This window comes from Quercus suber, unplaced genomic scaffold (genome assembly GCF_002906115.3).
Source record: "Quercus suber isolate HL8 unplaced genomic scaffold, Cork oak 2.0 scaffold_706, whole genome shotgun sequence".
NCBI lineage: Eukaryota > Viridiplantae > Streptophyta > Magnoliopsida > Fagales > Fagaceae > Quercus > Quercus suber.
Genome location: NW_027070147.1, coordinates 270,644 through 291,198, shown reverse-complemented (window position 1 = coordinate 291,198; position 20,555 = coordinate 270,644). Strand labels below are relative to the sequence as shown.

At 38.3% G+C, this 20,555-nt stretch overlaps 2 protein-coding genes across 2 annotated transcripts in view; both read right to left on the bottom strand.

Annotated features, from left to right (window-relative positions):
* The window catches only part of LOC112035396 (uncharacterized), a 39,444-nt gene extending 25,967 nt beyond the window's left edge, over nucleotides 1–13,477 (bottom strand). Inside the window, 9 exon segments of the mRNA XM_024068224.2 lie at nucleotides 6,750–7,979; nucleotides 8,060–8,158; nucleotides 8,280–8,332; nucleotides 8,532–8,613; nucleotides 10,586–10,654; nucleotides 11,192–11,251; nucleotides 11,356–11,418; nucleotides 11,518–11,613; nucleotides 13,348–13,477. Coding sequence (XP_023923992.2) covers nucleotides 6,750–7,979; nucleotides 8,060–8,158; nucleotides 8,280–8,332; nucleotides 8,532–8,613; nucleotides 10,586–10,654; nucleotides 11,192–11,251; nucleotides 11,356–11,418; nucleotides 11,518–11,580 — 1,719 coding nt within the window. The 5' untranslated portion in view covers nucleotides 11,581–11,613; nucleotides 13,348–13,477.
* Nucleotides 13,478–15,719: 2,242 nt separating this feature from the next.
* Nucleotides 15,720–16,304, bottom strand: LOC136064555 (uncharacterized). Its single transcript, XM_065766458.1, has one exon. The coding sequence runs from the start codon at nucleotides 16,302–16,304 to the stop codon at nucleotides 15,720–15,722; it is 585 nt and encodes a 194-aa protein (XP_065622530.1).
* Nucleotides 16,305–20,555: the final 4,251 nt, after the last annotated feature.

The window sequence follows — 20,555 nt, the reverse complement described above, 5'->3', positions numbered from 1 at the left end:
GGTTAGGGAGAGGGCTGATTGTGGATGTGAATGAGTTTGCAAAGAGACAGGTATCTTAGGATGGTGTTAAGGGTGGTAAGCAAGCTGGCAAACGAGTAGCAAGGGAGAGTAATAATGCCCTAAATACAAAAGTGGGGCTGGGCCCATCCATCAGAAAGCCCAAGGTGCTCTGTTGGGCAGTAAAAACTCTGTTTTGGGCCTGGGTTTATCAAGCCCATCTAATTTTGAGGCTGGCGAGAGTTCTTTTAGTGGCCCAACTGTTCTGGATCCTTCTTACCAGAGCTATCTCTCTATCCTAAGTTCAGGGATGCATGAATTGACTGCCATGAAGAAACACGAGAGCTTAGTGGTCTCACGTATGACATCAGTGAAGCTTGCGATGTTGCTGAAGGTGCCCTTGGCCATGATCTCCTCCTTAGCAGCGACAGAAGTGGCAGGTGAGGGTGGTCAGCACAGCCCAAGTCGAATTGCTCAGCCATCCACCACGCTGACTGGACCAACGGTGGTGGCCCATGCCTCCCATGAGCCGTTATTGGCTATCAATGCTCTGATTGGGTCGATTATGGTGCCAATGGTGTCCTCGGCCACAGTGTCATCCATTACAATGTCGAAAGTGACAGGTGTTGATGGATTTGGTGGTCAGAGAAGCCAAACTCAGTTCTCCACCATGCTAGTCAAGCCAATGGGGGTGGCCCAGGCATCCAAGGAACTGGTATCGATCTCTAGTGCCCCGATAGTGTCGGCACTGGTGACTTTGACATCTCAAGTGGCAACGAAAGATGGGGATGAGGATTTTGTGGGTCCGAAAGGATCAACCACTACTAATAACAATTCTAATCTTGAGGGAATTCATCTACCTGGCCCCACTATTAGGGAATTGTTTGGAGACTAAGTCTTGGGGTAACTCCAAAGACTAGACGCTACAATTGCGTGACAGACGGCAGTTAGTGCTTCCACTGTCACTATATCAATCTCCAGATTGCATATCGGTTTGCTCAAGCATGTAGGGACAGTGCGTACCAGGTACTGCTTCTATTGCTAATGAAGGGCAGAGGGTTAGTTGGGTAGATGAGGGTGAGGGGCTAGTAGTCTTCGTCTGTCGTGCCTGGGTCAGAGAATGAGATGTGGGAATTTGATGAAAGGTTGATGTCTAGGGAAAGAGGTTGTGAGCCATTAGTTGTGGTACCGTTGGCCACTAAAGGTCTTTCGGAGTTGGTGTCTAGTCCTGTGAAGGAGATTGGGTGTAAGAAGAGTGTTGATAACTGTCAACCATCACAATGGGTAACCAATAGGATAAAGGCTTTTAAGAAATCTGTGAGCACTTCTTTGAAAGGTTTTGAGGAGCAGATTACAGGCTTGTTATTAGCTATAGAGGCCAGGAAAAAATATAAACAGAAACATGTGGTAGGTGATCAAACGAAATTGGTTAAGTCAAGCCAGAAAGGTCAGCGAGAGTTGAAAAGTTTGTTGTCATCTTTGAATGTTGAGTATGGTCCAAATAAATTCAAGAGTGTAAGTATGAAGCAAGCTGTTGTGCCTCATCAATGAGTTTGAAGATTATTTCTTGGAATGTTAAGAGGGCTGAATGAGCAGGATAAAAGGCTCAAGGGTAGAAATTTGATTAGGAAGTGGGGGCCAGATGTGGTTTGTCTTCAAGAAACCAAAATGGGGCTGATAAATAAAGCAGTGATTCGTAGCTTGTGGGGTGGCCAATATGTTGACTGGTCTTACTTAGGCTCTTGTGGAGCTTCTGGAGGGGTGTTATTGATATGAGACACACGGTTGTGAATAAATTGGAGGAAGCAGCGGGGAGATTTTCGGTTTCTTGTAAATTTAAAAGTGTGTCAGATCAGTTTGTATGGGCGTTTACTGGTGTGTATGGTCCTAATTTGCACCAAGACAGGAGGTTTTTATGGGAGTGGTTTGAACAACTGGTGGAGTGTCCCATGGTGTGTGGGTGGTGACTTTAATGTGGTTAGGCTCCCTTCCGAATGATTAGGGTCTAATTCTTTCACTGCTGCTATGCAGAAGTTTTCCAATTTTATTTTGGAACAGGGCCTCATTGATCTGCCATTACAAGGGGGAACTTTTACTTGGTCAAATTCTTGAGAAGTTGCTTCGAGGGCTAGGCTGGAGAGATTCTTGTTCTCTGCAGATTGGGAGGATAATAAGTTTCCAACAGTTTCTCAAAGACGATTGTCCAGGTTATGCTCGAATCATTTTCCAATTGTCCTTGAGGGTGGATCTTTTCAGAGAGGGAGTAGGCCGTTTAGATCTGAGAATATGTGGCTTAAGGATGAGGGTTTTGTGGATAGGGTTCGGTCTTGGTGGGAATCCTATCAAATTCAAGGTTCTCCGAGTTTTGTTCTAGCCAATAAACTAAAACTTTTGAAAAATGATTTGAAAAGATGGAATGTGGAGGTGATTGGTCATGTTGAAGATCGAATTAAAAAACTATGGAAGGACTTGAGTGTTCTAGAGAATATTGAGGATATTCAGGGTCTATTAGCGGAGGGAACGTTAGAAGTGGGAAGAATTCGTGATGAGTTAGAAAAAGCTACTCTGTTGGAAGAAATTTGTTGGAGGCAGAAATCTAGAGTTCTCTGTATTAGAGAAGGAGACAGGAATACTAAATTTTTACATCATATAGCTAACTCTCAAAGGAGGTTTAAACCTATTGATAGGCTTATGGTGGATGGAGATTTGTCTTCGGACCCGGCAGCTATAGCAGACTGTATCTCTTAGTTCTATAGGCAGCTTTATTTTGAGGATGTGGCTCATAGACCTGTCTTAGATGATGTGGATTTTTCTAGTATCTCGATGGAAGATGCAAGTTGGCTAGATAGGCCTTTTGAGGAGGAAGAGGTGTTTGGGGTGATCAATGATTTTAATGATGATAAGGCGCTGGCCCGGATGGCTTTTCCATGGTGTTCTTCCAGTCTTGCTGGTGTGTTCTGACAACAGAAATTATGGTTGTATTTCACAATTTTCATACTCAGGCAATGTTTGAGAAGAGTCTTAATGCTTCGTTCCTTGCCCTTATTCCCAAGAAGATGAATGTTGTGGAGGTAAAAGACTTTCAGCCTATAAGCTTAGTTGGTGGGATTTATAAGATTATTTCTAAGGTGTTGGCTAATAGGCTTCGTAGAGGGGCACATGGGCTTATTTCGGATTCACAAAATGCCTTTGTAATGGGCAAACAAATTTTGGACTCCATTTTGATTGCTTCTGAATGTATTGATAGTAGATTAAAGTTAGGAATTCCAGGTGTGTTGTGTAAGTTGGATGCGGAGAAGGCGTATGATCATGTGAGCTAAGATTTTTTAATGTATATGCTTCAGCACTGTGGGTTCTCAGAGAATTGGAGGAAATGGATAATGTAATGATTTCAACTGTAAAATTTTCCATTCTAATCAATGGTAGTCCTTCTGATTTCTTTGGAAGTTCTAGGGGGATTCGGCAGGGGGACCCATTATCCCCATTGCTTTTTGATATTGTTATGGAGGCGTCAAGTCGTATGTTGGATGTGGCTGCCTCCACTGGACAATTCTCAGGTTTTTCTGTGGGTGGTACAACTAGTCCATCATTGATGGTGTCTCATCTTTTATTTGCAGATGACACTCTTACTTTTTGTGATGCTGAACCTTCTCAGATTACTAATTTGAGAGTGATTCTTGCTAGATTTGAGAAGGCCTCAGGGTTACATATTAATTTGGAAAAATCTGAGTTGGTACCGATTGGTGTGGTGCACAATTTGGAGGCTTTGGTGGGTCTATTGGGGTGTGGGCAGTCTTCTCAGCCCTTGAAATACTTGGGCCTTCCATTAGGTGATGTTTGGAATCCTATCCTAGAGAGAATGGAGAGGAGATTAGCAGGTTGGAAGAGACTATATTTATCTAAAGGGGGTAAGGTGACACTCATTAAAAGCACACTCTCGTCTTTACCTACATACTTCCTTTCCCTTCTTCTTTTACCGGGTAAGGTGGCAAAGCATATGAAGAAATTATAAAGAGATTTTTTGTGGAGTGGAATTGGTGGCGAACCTAAATTACATCTAGTTAAATGGGCCAAGGTCTGTAACCCTTTGCAAGTTGGGGGGTTAAGTATAAGACGTTTGGGAAGTTTTAATTCTGCCTTGCTAGGAAAATGGATGTAGAGGTATGGCATAGAGACTGATGCTTTATGGAGTAGGGTTATAGAGGCAAAATATGGGAATCTTTAGGGTGGTTGGTGTACTAAAAAGGTGACGAGTCCTTATGGGGTCAACCTGTGGAGATACATTAGAAGTGGCTGATTGAACTTCTCTAAACTCCTTGTGTATGATGTGGGGGATGGTACTAGAGTGAAATTTTGGAAGCATGTGTTTTGCGAGGATTGTACTTTCTAAGAGACCTTTTCGGAGCTTTATTGTCTTAGTCAGTCAAAGGATTCCTCGATGGCTGAAGTTATAGGTTGGTCTACTAGGAGGTTTCACTGGAATGTGCAATTTCGTCGTCCACCACAAGATTGGGAACAAGAAGCCCTTGATCAATTTATGGAGTTGGTCTATTCTTCGACAGTGCAGGGGTTTGGCCCAACTAAGGTTTGTTCGAAGCTAGCAAGGAGCAGAAGTTTTGAGGTTAGAGAATATTATAGTTCCTTCTAGCCTCCTACTCGTGTATCCTTCCCATGGAGAATGATATGGCAATCGAAGGTTCCTCCAAGGGTAGCTTTCTTCACTTTGTCTGCTTCCTTAGGTAAGATCTTAACAACAGACAACCTTTGTAAAAGACGTGTGCTAGTGCTTGATTGGTGCTATATGTGTAAGAGATGTGGGGAATCTGTGGGTCATCTTCTGCTTCATTGCCCTATAGCTTGCGGTTATGGTCTTCGGTTTTCTGCTTGTTTGGTGTTCACTGGGTTATGCCTCATACTGTTCTTGAGTTGTTTGAGACGTGGCAAGGAAAGTTTGCTTAGCATCATAACATAGATGTTTGGAGATTAGTGCCTCATTGCTTGATTTGGTGCATTTGGCGTGAAAGGAATGCTAGAAGCTTTAAGGGTTGTGAACGTTCTTTGCTAGAGATTGTCTTTTTTCTTGCACACTCTTTTTGAATGGAGTGTGGTCTTTTCTCATTTTCCTTGTTCTTCTTTTCCTATTTTTCTTGATTGTTGTACTTTTGGTTCTTGATTTGTGCCCCCATAGTACATCCCCAATGTACTCGGATTGGCACTTTTTCTTTTATTAATAATATTTTTACGTTACGTATCCAAAAAAAAGGATTTAGACACTTGTCAACCATTTAGTAGGCTGCCAATGCCAAATAGCTAGTATATGCATGTACCAGATTTTAGTTATTTTATAATCAGATTTTGTGTAGTGATTGAAATAAGCTTGAGAGCTTTTCTTTGAGAACTGTGTGTTCTTTGCAGATGTGCCTAACCACCTATCAATTGTTCCAAGCAACTCACTTTCCATCCACTTCTAAATCATATCACAGCCCAGCATACTTCCCTACATCAAACTTGGTATCAGAGCTTGAGATCCATAGGATTCAAGTTCCTGCAACGTTCTTTCAGTTCTGTCACCAAGAACTATTAAGAACCAGCCAGGATTGTGGGGAGATAGCCATGAATGGATTCCATCTTCTACTTAGACATGAAAAATCATATGGATATGTTAGGCAAGCCATTTCAGGTAGATGTAACACACAGTATGTACAAGATGGTGCAGCCCTATTCGCAACCAAAGAAGGGGAAAATAAACCCCAACCCAATGGTCAAGATGAAGGTTGGTTCATTTGCGTGGGACTTGGCTGTGCAGAAGCAGCTGCCTTTGGTGTGCTGCAACAGAAGCAAACTCATTATACAAGGGAACTGTATCATCCTAGAACTTCATACAAATCCTGTAGCAACCAAGAGCACTTGAGGTCAAGTGCTTCTTAAGAGGGAGAGTCTTGACACAGGGCATTTCATGTAGCTATATCCTAATCCTCTTGTAACTAATTAGTTGGTTAGTTACATGATTGCTTAAGCATTCGCTAATAGGATTTAGACACTTGTCAACCATCTAGAAGGCTACCAATGCCAGACAGCTAATAATAGTTCTAGATTGTAGTTACTTTGGAATCAGTTTTTGGATATTGATTGAAATAAGCCTTGAGAGCTTTGCTTTGAGATCTGTGCACCTATCAATTGCTCTAAGAAACTCACTTTCCATCTACTTCTAAATCATATCACAGCCCATCATACTTCCTTGCGTCACTCATAGAAGAGTACCCCTTCAGTTCCAAAAGGTATTAAAAAAAAAACTTTAAAAAAAAAATTCAGCCATAATTCTAATTCTATATACAAAGCTTTATGGGAAATTGTATTAAAATCCCAAAAAGTTAACTAGTCCACAATCAACTTATTACAATGTAACCACTTGAAATTTTTTAAGACCTCACTGAAGATGACATCCAATAACAGGACGGTAAATGATAGAAAAAATTATCGACCAATTGGATGATTCAACCTAACACCATTGTTCACCAAAGAAAACTCCAACAATTAAAATAATAAATAAATAAATAACAACAACAACAACAACAACAAATCAATGGAATATGAACAAACCAAACACAAACATTAAACAGCAAAAAAAAATTGATACCAAAGGGTCACAATAAAGTGAATAACTAGAACACACTTTCAGCAATTTAAGGAGCATCAGAATAATAACAAACTGACCTTTACTTATAAAAAAATAAATAAATAAATAAACTGACCTTCATATCTGATGCCTCAGACCTCCGCCAAGATGAATCGACTGCAGAAACTAACAAAGTTGACAACTGCTTGGGTGTATATTCTTCAGTAACATTTCCAGGCAAATTAAGCTGGGATGATAAGCAAACACGAAGGAACTTTAGAGCCTGCTTTCGGTAGAAAGAATCCATGGCACAATTTTTATGCACAACAGCTGCTACAGCGAGATTTATGCATCGATCCAATGGCACCAAAAATGGTGTTGAAGGCTCAAACGTAAGAATTAAGCGAAGCCCATGCTCTGGGTTCTCCTTGCACTCAAGTGCAAGGGGTTCTTTGAGAAAACGTCTGTTACGACCACCTAACTTGCCAAGAAGTTGCAACGCTTTTGCACCCCAAGGATAGGGTGTGGGCCTCAAGTGAGACCATAAGGCTAAAATCACCTCCGACATAACATTGGCCATACTAGGTTCTAGGAAGTCAGGATTTAAACTATCTACCCAAAACTCAAGTGTTCTTAAACCTAAACTCACGAGGTCATCACTTCCTTTAAGACATAAAACAAGAGGCTTCATAAGACGGGGAAGGTATGGTAACAACGAGCTTAAGCGTGCAGGCAAGGTTAAGCACAGCTCCAACAAAAGATCCCTCATATCTTCTCCAGTTGGGCCCTCAAGCATAGTCAACAGCATATTTAGGCAGGGTTGTAACATAGGAATCAAGTCTCTCAGTAGAAGTTCAAATTTGCACCCTGCAAGTGCCCGAAACATTGTGCGAAGAAGTTGCATAAAACCAAGAGGCCTTTCAACTTCAGTAGCATTTTTCATGCAAACTTCCATTATAACAGGCACATGAGGCTGCAAAATTCGTTCAAAATCTGAAGGTGCTTTAGCAACAGCGCCAAATATAAATCGAAACAGATGCAAAACCAATTTTGCTGCAGGTGAATCTGGATGCTTCAAAACATCGAGTTTGCTGCTTACAAGGAAATTAACCAAAACATCGGCAAAGGGCCGGTATACTTTAGCAGCTTGAAGAAGGGTAGAAAAAATATGGACGAGTTGAGTGTTGCTAATCATGCACTCAAAAAGCTCTGGCATACACAACGAGAACATGTCCATAAGATCTCGAGGTTCCATGATAGCCAATATCTGAGAAAAGAGATGAAGCATTTCCCTCTCCTCATCCTTCTCTTTGAAGAGCGCTAAGCAATGGACACCACTTTTTAATACACCAGAAGCTTTCCATACCTAACACAAAAAAATTAAGTCAGACCAAGTTAATCATGCCAACAGAACTATTACAGAATTCAGCATCTTATGTAGAGCACCTCATCTTCTCTCAACCCTTTAAATGCTTGAGTTGCAGGTATATTAGATGATGGTGAAACAAGCACCTGTGGGTGATTTCCATGTGTGGAAGGAGAAACCTTAACCATCAGAAACATCATATGAGAAAACAAAATGCCAACCATATTACACTAGGATTTTTTTTTTTCCTTTGATAAGTCATATTACATAAGGAATTATAAAATTAGAGAATAGAAAAACCTGTGATCGGGGCAAATGTGCATGAGTAATACTCCATATGATAGTCTTCATTCCTGACAATGTATGCAGCCATGCACAATATATTTCATCCAAGGGAATTTTTCCAATAAAGTAAGAAAATAAAGAATACGATAGGGAACCAAGAATCAGCATAGAGAAAATCAAGAATTGAGGTTCCTCATCTCTTAACACTTTTTTTTATTAAATATAATACAAAAGGAAGAAGGTAATTAGTGGAAGAGGATCAATTACCCATGACCAACGTCTTTATCAAATGCTTACAATCATTGACTTCCTTTGAATGTTCCACAGGAACCTGCAAATTCAAAACTGCCTGCAACCAAATTATTTGTCACTAGAAAAGGGATAAATGAGGGGAAATGTGATTGTTTAAGATAAGAAGGGAGAATCAACTACAAGAATGAAACCAATCAACAATATGCATGATTAAATAATAAAGAAAGAGAGAATGGCGGATCTTAATTCATTAATTTTCAAATTACTTCCAGCTAGACAATAAATAAGTACATGCACAAGTAGTTTTGACACTACATGATAGCCGATGAAACTTGTAGATGTTCAAGTACGTTTAAACATAATCTTCAAGAAAGTAAAGTAAGTTTACTAAAACTTTTAAGAATGGCAGAAGATTAAAGCCAAAATGAAGGCCCTCACATATGCAGGGTGTACAAAAAAGGTTCCCCAAAGAATTACAACCTATAGTTCATAAGATCAATAGTCTAAGAAGAGAAATGGATCCCACCACATGCAGCCATTCTTTTGCACAAAGACATCAAATGATGGACTTTAGGTCATTCATACAGTGCTCCACACCATTGACCATCTGATTATTCCTTTCCTTTGTTCTCACTTGTAAACTAAAACAATGATTATTTTATATTTATTGGTCAACTGCAATCTTAAATAGTAAACAGAAATAGTTATTTTTCTGTTTTTCTTTTTTTTTTTTTTCACTCTTTTTAATTCCTATTTATATAGATTACTCCTTCCCCCCTTTTTTTAATTTCCTTCAAAAGATGTACTTAAGGTCATTCATAAACACATTGGACCTTGAACCCAAATCCTCATTCTCCACTTCTCAATAAAGTCTAAAAAGAGAAATGGATTCCACTGCACGCAGCCATCCTTTTGCACAAAGATATCAAAGGATTGACTTAAGGTCATTCATACAGTGCTCCACATCATCGAACATCAGATTATTCCTTCCTTAGTTATCACTGGCAAACTAAAACACTGATTATTTTTTATATATATTAGTCAACTGTAATCTTAAAATATTAAACAGAAATAATATATATATATATATATAATTTTTTTTTTTTTCCTTCTTTGGTTCTTTCAAATTGTAAGAATTTGTCAAGTAGAAAATTCCAAAATTTTAGCATTACAGTTGCTCAGCACATACTCTTAAAGACCCAAAATGTCCTGAACACAACAGTAACTTGCAATTTGTTATCACAAAGGCCAATACATACTTCTGAACCCAAGAAACCCAGACATATAACCTCACACCATGTTTGGAAGGAGAACTGGAGGTGAGAGGAGAGAAGCAAAAGAGAGGGGGGGAGAGTGAGGAAAGTCCAACCCCCACCCCACACCGCCCATATTGTTTGGTAGGAGGGAAGGAGAGAATGAAGGTATAATTTTACCAAAATACTCCAAGTTTAAATGGCTCAAAGTGAGGATAAAACTGACATTTCACACACTGTTATTAAGGAATCAGCTCTCTCTCCTCCAATCTGCCCACTTTTGAGAAGCCTGGAAGGGTTTAGCCTCCCCTCCCCCATCTCTCCCTCCTACCCCTCTCCATCCCTCAATCAATCACTCCAAACAAACACTGTTAATTCCAGCCCTTCTTCAGCAATACCCGTTACGAATCACAACAGCTGTAACCCTGGCATTAAAGAATCTAAAAGAAGTCAACACCCAGTGCTAGCCCCACCAAACCAGGGTAAACACTGAGCACCTAGATACTGGTATGTAATGCATACATAATAACATACATAAAAATTTCCAAGAGTCCATAACCAATAAAACCACATGCTAACCAATATTTTCATGATAATTTTGACAAAGATTAAGTGTAACTTCTTGAAACTCTTACCTTATGCAATAATGTACAGAATATATGCAAAATTAAACACATAAGAATAAAATATATTCAAGTATTCACTCTAATATGGAGGATGAAGCTAAAGAGAGAAAGCTAGCGAGGAAACTCAAGGACCTCCAAATCATAAAACAAATTACACAGCAATAGCACACATTCAAGTAATCGAAACAACCTGCACAGGGAGTTCAAGCTTGGACCTCAACGTGGCACGATCCTTTCCCTCCTCACCCTCCTCCAACAGCTATCAAGAAACAAGGAAAGATAAATTTATATTAACAAGTAAGAGACATACCAAAAAGACACGAGAATTAACATTTGACCAGGACAAGATCAAAAAAAATGAAAAGAAATAGGATTGCTCAGGAAGTACAAAATTAAAGTAGCCTACCTACATCAAAACATAAGAATGATTGATGAAGTTGAAGGGAGGCTAGCTCACAACAATCTGACAAATATGACAAGCCCCTCCCCACCAAAAATAAATCTAATTCCATGTATGAGCTTTCTTTTAGCAAAATGAAGTTTCATTGCATTGCTATGAGACAAGTTTTACTTGGGAAACAACAGATAATGAAGCAGGAAAACAAGTTGATTACAATCTCTAATGAGGAAATCTTAATACTACATCCAGAAAACTGTTATCTACCACCATTATTCTAACAAACAAGTAAATAGATAAAACAGAAATTCTTTTGCCACTACAACATTGTCAACATAGCTTCAGTAGCCTTACATCTAATATTATAAAATGGAAAATTGTACAGCAATCACAGATTACCTGCGGAATGGTACGCTTGAAAGTACTAAATTTTCCAACAAAAGCATCTAAAATACGCCCCTGTAGAAGAACACAAGGAACAGTCATTCCCCAAAAGCTAGACATATCCACAATGTTTACCAATTCCAGGCAAACTAGTATAAACATTAGATTCTAACTCATACCAATAAAATCCGAGCTTCATCCATAGATGGTTGGTCAACACCTTTCTCAAATATTGGCTCCACCTAATTCCCAAAAAATTTCAGTACATGATACTGACTCATTTCATATCATAAAACATATCAGTTAAAACTCTCTTGAAAGGACAGAGATAGTATATGCACCAGATTCAACATCAACCGAGCACAAGTAGTATGAATGCTGAGCGACAATGATGCATCATGCATGTTACTTGAGAACAAATAAATAATCCGTGATAGCTGCATAATCATAAAAATTTGTCAGCAGATACTATGACAGAGTATGATAGCAATTCAGTCAAAAAATCATGACAGCAACATGTAGAGCAACTTATGGCTATTGATTACCAAGACTTTGCCAATATAAAGCATTACAGATAGGGAAGAAAGTAAAAGGTCAAAAAAATCACCAAGAAAGCAACATATTGTAATATCAGGAAAGGATCTCTAATTTATTACTTCCTACTTGGAATTGAGGTTCTTTGAGCAAAATCAGATTAGGGTCAACTTCACTAAAGATAATGAGAAATCATCAATAAATTATTCTCTAAATTACCAACTGTAAAACCTGATTACCAAGACTTTGCCAATATAAAGCATTACAGATAGGGAAGAAAGTAAAAGGTCAAAAAAATCACCAAGAAAGCAACATATTGTAATATCAGGAAAGGATCTCTAATTTATTACTTCCTACTTGGAATTGAGGTTCTTTGAGCAAAATCAGATTAGGGTCAACTTCACTAAAGATAATGAGAAATCATCAATAAATTATTCTCTAAATTACCAACTGTAAAACCCGATAAATATATGCATCTTACTGCTTTATCCAATATTATGCTCAATGCCTCCATGACAATAATCAAGGATAACGGATCACATTGGCATAGCCCCCTAACTCTCCAAAAATCCTCCAGGAAATCAAGATTGTAAACAATATGTAAAAATACAATACATCTAACTCCTCCATATTGCCAAAAACCCACATCTACTAGCATTATAAATAAGAAAATCCCAATTCACATGGTCATATACTTTCTCCGCAATTTGCATAGCATTCCCGAAACTCCCGTCTTCAATCTATTATCTAAGCATTCATTAGTTTTTTTTTTTTTAATAAATAACAAAAGCTCATTAATCAAAATACCCAGGTATAATCTAATAAGCATTGATTAGATTTTTTTTTTTTTTTTTTATAAGTAAGAAGAGAATATTATTAAAAAAAAGAATAGCAAGAAAAGCACAAAAAGTTCACGGTAGTGAACAAAGGAAAAAAGAAACAAAAAGACATAAGCAGCCCCTAATCTATACTAATAGATGAAAGAAAATCCAACAAGGTAGAACAGTCCGAATAGCCCCAACAACGAGACCAATCGAAGAGAGTCCGCTAGCAATACTCTAAAGAATCTAATATCTGTCTACCCTTCATACAAACATTTTGAGAATCTAATGTTATTTTATGTTAACACTAATCTCAATCTATTGTCCAAAACTTTAGCATATTTTTTGTAGACTCCACCCCTAAACTAATGGGACAAAAATCCTTCACCTCAATTGCACTAGGTTTTTTTGGGATATGGGCTAATAACAAAGAAAAAGTACTTAAGAACTGAAGAACTTTCTCTCTCTCTCAAATAGGATTGCTAATAACAAAGAAAAAAGTACTTAAGAACTTCTAAGCCAAATAGGAAGAGGACTCAAACCACAAAATTAATATCATGAAGTTCATTCCAGAAAATCTAGAATTAACCAAATTGCCCTTATTGTAATTAAACTTAATTAAAACTAAACCAGAAACTTTCTAATAGAATAAAATCACAAAAGATTAAAATAAAAGAATTTGAAACCACCACCTTAAAAGTTTTACAATTGTATTAACCGCTAAGTAGCAGAACAATAGTAGAATAAAACCACATATATGTAGGATGAGGATAGCAGTAAAATTTTGAATCAGACATCTCACAAAAAAAGCAGCACCTGTGACAAGGAAAGGTCCCCTCGAACATGATGAACAATCTCTGCCAGTAGACTATAAGCCAATGGTCTCAACGTCTCAAAGCATGCCCGACCAGTTCCAACGAGAACCCTAAAAAAGGTTGTTCAAACTTAACAAATGAATTGGCAATACTATTACTACATATATAAAGAAGCACACACATTTCAGAATCACTCTAAAGAAATTTACAGAACAGTAACATAGGTCTTTACAATATGCAAGTCACAAGTTATCAGAACATCAGATCAAGACAACAACTTAAAGTTAAAATTTGACAGAAGAGAAAGGCGAACCATTACTAAAGTTTCAACAGCATTTTAATGTTTATTGAAAAAGAAATTAAGGGCACATTTGGTACATTGTAATGACAACTACTTAGAATATGAGCTTTTAAACAAAAACAAAAAAAAATTACTTAGGGCATGTTTGGTATAATGTTATGGTGATTACAATGTAATAGGAATAAGTATTACAAAAAATACAAGAAGTTGGAATGGAATAATTATTCCAATTCGTTCGTTTGGAGATAACTTGTGAATAGAATCCTAAATATTTATTCCATAGTTTGGTACAGTATGATAAGGTGGTCGAATGACATCAAATTTTAGTTAAATTTCGTAAACTAACATTTCAAAACCTTTTTGCTCAATCTTGGACATCTTTTATCACAATCTATTTTCAAGCACAATTATGGAATCCATATTAAACCAACAAATCACTCAATCTTTCTTTTTTATTGGATGGGTAAGTAATTGTAATTTATTGAATTTGAAAAAGCGTATCCAAGAAGAATACAGAGATTTTGAAAACAAAAAGAAACAAAAGAAAGAAAGGCAAGCTATAAGATTAACGATACAAGTGCATTGAGTCTAAAAACTCCATCGGAGAAAAGGTTGAGAGTAAAAGAGTGTGTCTCCCATTCAAAGAGAGTATTCAAGAAAAGAAACTTGAGATTCGGTATTGTTAAATTACCGATTCTCCCAAAAGTTTAAGCTATTGGGATATGGTAGATCTAATCATTTAACCACATACTTCTAACACTCCCCCTCACATGTGAGCCCAAACTCTCTTTTACTAGGCAAGGCCCAACACGTGGGATTTTAAATTAAAGGTAAAGTGGAGGAAATAGGGATCAAACTCAGGAACTCCTGCTTTGATACCATGTTAAATTACTGATTCTCTCAAAAGTTTAAACTATTAGGATATGGTAAATTTCATCATTTAACCACGTACTTCTAACAGCTATAGAAAGCTCCTTCCCCTCAAATGTCCACTGATTTCTCTCTCCAAAGGCACCATAGAATGCAGGCTGGCCCTACCTCCATAGAGTTCCATACCTACAATGCCACATCATTCCAATCCAAGACTCCATCATAGCATTGATTGAATTGACTGAATTCAGCATGACCCAAGCAATCCCAATGGCTCAGAAGAAGAAAAAACCCACAGATCATAGGCAATTGGACAGTGCAATAACAGATGACTAACTGTTTCACCAGATGATTTACACACGCAGCAAATCACTAAATCATTATGATACCAGTTTCCACCCACAGCAGAACCAAGCTGATAGGACTCTCTAAAATTAATACCCAGACAGCCTGTTAGTCTAAAGCTTTCTCCTTTTCTTTCCTCTGTTTTTTTTTTTTTTTTTTAATCCCTGTTTGATTCTTGTAGAATATTGGATTATTTTCTAAAATTTGCAGTTTGTACTCGCAGCAAAACAGAAATAAACAATAAAACAAACTAGTGGGGTAATAGTTTCTGATAAAATAAGAACATAGTATCCATGCCCATGTTCGCACCAAAGAGATAATAACGAAGGTGCTGGTAAAACAAGAGGAAAATTAAGGAAAAGCAACTTCGTATGTCAAGAATGAAGCCAAGAAAAACTATAGAAGAGGATAAATGAAGGTAGAAACAAAATATTCTTGTTTGCTCCAGAGAGAGAAGAGAGAACACTTGGTGGGGAAGAGCTGAGCAGAAGTGGCTTGGGGCTTTTTGGGATCGTTATTTTTAAAGCAATTATGTAGGTTAAGGAATAGCAATTACACTCCTTTTGGTAAGGAATGGTTATTTTTCTATTTGAAAAATAGTTACTTTTCTTTTTAGAGAATAGTTATTCCTAAGGAATAATTATTCCACTTAATAAAAACAAAAACAAACAATTGAATAGTCATTCTTTTTTCTTTTCTTTTTTGATAAGTTCACCTGAATAGTTTTTTTTTTGATAAGTAAAAAGATGTATATTCAAAGAGCTACCTCATGAAAAACAAAAGGTAGAGCAAGGAGTACAGAGAAGGAAACAAACAACAAGAAAAAACAACAAAACAAACAAAAGCCAACATAAGAACTAAGTACAGAGCAGAGAATTAAGGAACAAAGGGAGAGAGTCACTAGAGGTGATTCCCCAAGCCCTAGTCCAATCAAAAAGAGAACCACTAAAGAAAGCGAGCAACTGATTATCGGATTTGTCCGTATCCTCAAAAGTTCTCCAATTCCGCTCCCTCCAGATACACCACATAAGGCACAAAGGAGCTAAATTCCAAATGCTAGAAGAATGCTTTCCAAACCAATTCCACCAACCAAAAAGCATATCTGCAACCGATCTTGGCAGAACCCAAGAGATCCCAAAAGTTCTAAAAACCAAGCTCCACAGCAGATAAGCTTTTTCACAATGAAGAAGTAGATGATTCACCGTCTCCCCATTACTACGACACATAATGCACCGGTCAACAAAAGCCACTCCTCTACGCCTCAGAATGTCTCCTGTAAGAATCTTCTCCCAAGTTACAGTCCAAACAAAGAAAGAGACGCGCGGAGGAGCCTTAACTTTCCAAATACCTTTCCAAGGAAAGATAATAGGCAAAGGACAACGAAGCTTGTTGTAGAAAGAGCGGATGTCAAAATCCCCCTTCTTTGTCAACATCCACCTCATACGGTCTCCAAGCTCAGAATGAGGCAAAATTAGAACCCAAGGTACGGAGGAATTCATCCACCTCACCCATCTCCCAATCATTAGGATCCCTTAACAAGCGAACATTCCAGCTTCTCTGAGCCTCCATCCCCAACCTTTCGAGAGACAATGCCACCGATGCCTCTCTATTAGAAGCAATCCCATACACTAATGGGAAGGATCGATGGAGTGGTAAGTCCCCACACCACCTATCTGTCCAAAACTTCACTCTATCCCCCACCCCTACTTCAAACTGAATGCATTTACTAAACACCTCCCAACCTTTTCGAATACTTCTCCATAAACCGCACCCATAGGCACCCCTACCTAGCTTAGAAGACCAACCCCCCCACTCTTCCCCAAACTTCGAAACTACAACCCTCCTCCAGAGACGAGTCTCCTCAACCCCAAACCGCCATAACCATTTTCCTAGTAAGGCTTTGTTGAAAGTGGTTATTTTCCTAACACCCAGACCACCGTTCGCCTTAGGAGCACACACCTTATCCCACCCCACCAAGTGAGCCTTCGAATCCCCCCACAAGAAGTCCCTTTGCATCTTCTCAAACTTATTCGCCACATGCGATGGAATGGTAAAAAGAGACAAATAATAAGTAGGAAGGCTAGATTGCGTACTCTTAAGTAACGTCAGTCTTCCAACTTTCGACAAATACAGCTTCTTCCACCCAGCCAGCTTCCGCTTAATTTTCTCCAAAATAGAATTCCAAATAGAGGGAGACTTATGAGGAGCCCCTAGCGGCATACCTAGATAGGTCATAGGCAAAGTCCCAATCCTACAACCCAGAATCTCTGCCAAGGCATGCACATTATTAACCTCTCCTATTGGAACCATCTCGCTTTTCAGGACATTAACCTTCAAACCTGTCACAGCCTAAAAACAGAGAAGAAGCATCCGAATGTGAAGGATCTGCTCCTCTTCCGCATCACAAAAAAGAATAGTGTCATCCGCAAACAGAAGATGAGAGACATATTCCCCTTCACCCCGTCTACCATCTGCCTTAAAACCCCTGATCAAACCAGCACCTTCAACTCTTTTCAGCATTCTACTTAAAACCTCCATAATAACCAGAAACAACATAAGAGATAGCGGGTCCCCTTGTCTCAAACCCCTCGTGCTCCTAAAGAAGTCAGCTGGAGTTCCATTAACCAAAATAGAGAAATGAACAGTTGAAATACAAGTCCGAATCCATCTACACCACTTCTCCCCAAAGCCCATTCTCTTCAAGAGATCTAATAAAGCCTCCCAGTTCACGTGGTCATAAGCTTTCTCGATATCAAGCTTACAAATAACCCCTGGAGTCTTACTCTTAACACGGCTATCAAAACACTCATTAGCAATGAGAACTGAGTCAAGAATTTGTCTACCTCCCACAAAACTATTCTGGGACTTAGAGATCAGTTGGTCTAAAACCGTCTTCACCTGAATAGTTATTCATAGGGGTGTCCATGGAAACCGCTCACCCGAGCAAACCGAAAAACCCGCCCGGACCGACCCGCTCGCCGCCCGATCCGACGACTCTGGCGGTCGGCGGCGGGTCTCAGCCCTTCAAACCCGATTCCGGCGGGTCGAGTGGCGGGTTTTCTCCGCTAAAACCGCAGCCACCCGACCCGCCCGACCACCACTTCAGATCAAAGCCTCCCCCGTTCAGATCCGGCGACGAATACCCATCTTTCGCTTAGATCCGGCGACGATTTTTCTCAGATCTACTTAGATCTGATGATTTTAGCTCAGTTCCGGCAATATTTTTCAAAAAATCGCTCAGATCGGTGACTTTTAAGCTCGGATCGGTGACGTGTAAGCTCAGATCGGTAACTTTGGCTTAGATCCGGCGATGTTTAAGCTCAGATCCGACGACGTTTCGCTCTTCTCCTGCCATATTCGACAACGTTTTGCTCTTCTCCAGCCAGATCCGACGACGTTTCGCTCTTCTCCAGCCAAATCCGACGACGCTTTGCTCTCCTCCGCTCATCGACTCTGTTCGTCGGTTTCAACCGAACCGACCGATCGATTTTTAGAATCCGATCCGACTCGACCCGTGGTGATCGGCGGTCGGTTGCGGGTCTGATTCTCTCCCACCCGACCTGAGCGGGTCAAGTCCGGGTTGGGCACAAACCCGACCCGGCCCGACCCGTGGACAGCCCTAGTTGATATGCCACCAATCACATTCATTGTTATGTCAATTTGTAAGTCTTTTTATAGTAAAATTGTGATGTACTATATTTTTTTTCTTTTTGTTTTGTGTTTAAAAGTTGAGATATCAATTTATAAGACTTATATAATAAAACTATGAACACTAATTTTTTCCTTTTACCCTAAGTTGAAGGAATTTTGGGTGTTATGCGTAATGGTTGACAATGGATCTGGGCAGGCCATTTTTATTTAGCCCCTAGCCCAACCCATAGGCAAAGCCCATTGAGCCTATAGCAAGCTGGACAGTTAGGTCAGGCCTAAGAGGCTACTCATGGCTTTTAACGGGCCTTTACTGGACTTTTAACAAGCCTTTAATAGGCTAATAAAATTTAATATATATATATTTTAAAATTATATTATATGTCACAAAATACAAATTGTTTAATTGAACTATTATATGTCAAAAACATAAATTGTCCAATTGAACTATTAAATTTCAAAAAACACAAATTGTCAGATTGAACTATAAAGGGTAAATTACAAAATTGGTCCCTATCCTTTATATCATATGTCAATTTAGTCCTTAACCTTTTAATTGTGTCAATTTGATTCTTAACCTGTTTAATATCGCATTAATTTAGTTTCTGTTGTTATCTTTTGGATAGAAAAAATTTGATGTGTCAAATGGAATAATAAAAAATTATTTTCCATGTCATGTCAACTTCCAATTGTACCACTCTACCAAATTTAAAAAAATAAAAACCAAATTAAAATGTTTGAATCTGATGTTCACGTTAGGGATAAAGGAGAGGAGTTCAAATTTTGCATAGTAAATACTAATGCTATGTTTGGAAGTTTGGAGGGAAAGGAAGGTAGATGGGAGGAGAGTAGTGGGGAGAAGAATAGAGGGGAATGATTATTATTCTCCTTATTATGCTGTTTTTAAAATTAAGTAAGGAGGAGGGGAATAATTAACATTTTCATAATTTGTTATTTTGTTAATATGGAAATAATAAATTGGATAATTCATTTTGTCAAGCATTTCTATACTCTACTCTTCCTCTAAATCTCTCCAATTTGGGAGAATTAAAAATGAGAGGTCAGAATTTAGAAGTAGTTAGAACCCTTCCAAACCCCTCCAAATCCCTCTACCCCCTCCCTTAAAAAACATCCAAATAAGGTAATTTAACTTACTCTTCCTTTCTCTACTCTACTCTCCTTTACTTCCCATCCATCTAAACAAGCTATAAATAATAGTAGAGGACCAAGAAGACACAAAAGAAGGATTCCAAAATCAGAATCCTAACTCTTATAAGAAGAACAACAACAAAGAATCCAAAGGAAAGTCATGCAAGGGATGTCTCTGCTAATTGTCTCTACAAAGATCCAAATCCAAAAACCTCACATTCATTGGCCTCCCCAGAACCCATCTCTCTATAATCCTTCTTTTTTCATTGATTCTTATGATGCTTATTTGGTTGTCGAGAAAATCAAGGAAAAGGAAAGAAAATTCTTGGTTTTCTGTTTTGTGCTATGTTTGTTCACTCAATTTGATTTTTATTTATTTATATTTATTTATAGGTTTTTGCATTTGGATTAGACGAGTGGATGTTATTATTTTGATTTGATTGCTATTGTTGTTTGGATATTTTTCTAGCAACCAAATAGTGAAATAGGGATTGGTTGTGATGATTTTGATATTCTTAGCATAAGAAGATTTTAGGTGGTGGGCTGAATTAAAGTTTTTTTTTTTTTTTTTTTAAATAATGTAAAACATACTGTTTCTTGAGTGTTAATAACTATTAGTTTGGATTCAACATTGTAATTTATGTAGAATGGGTAGAATGGGTAGAAATGTTGAGGGAGTTTAGGGATTTTAGACTCACACATCAATATTTTAATTTGGATTTTTTTAAAATCTGATGTGGCGGTACAGTTGGCAGTTGCTATAATATGATTTTTTTTAAAATTTTTTTATTCTATTTAACACATTAATTTTTTTCATCTAAGGGACAACAACAAGGATTAAATTTAAATTGACACCGTACTAAAAAACTTAGGGATCAAATTGACATAATTGAAAA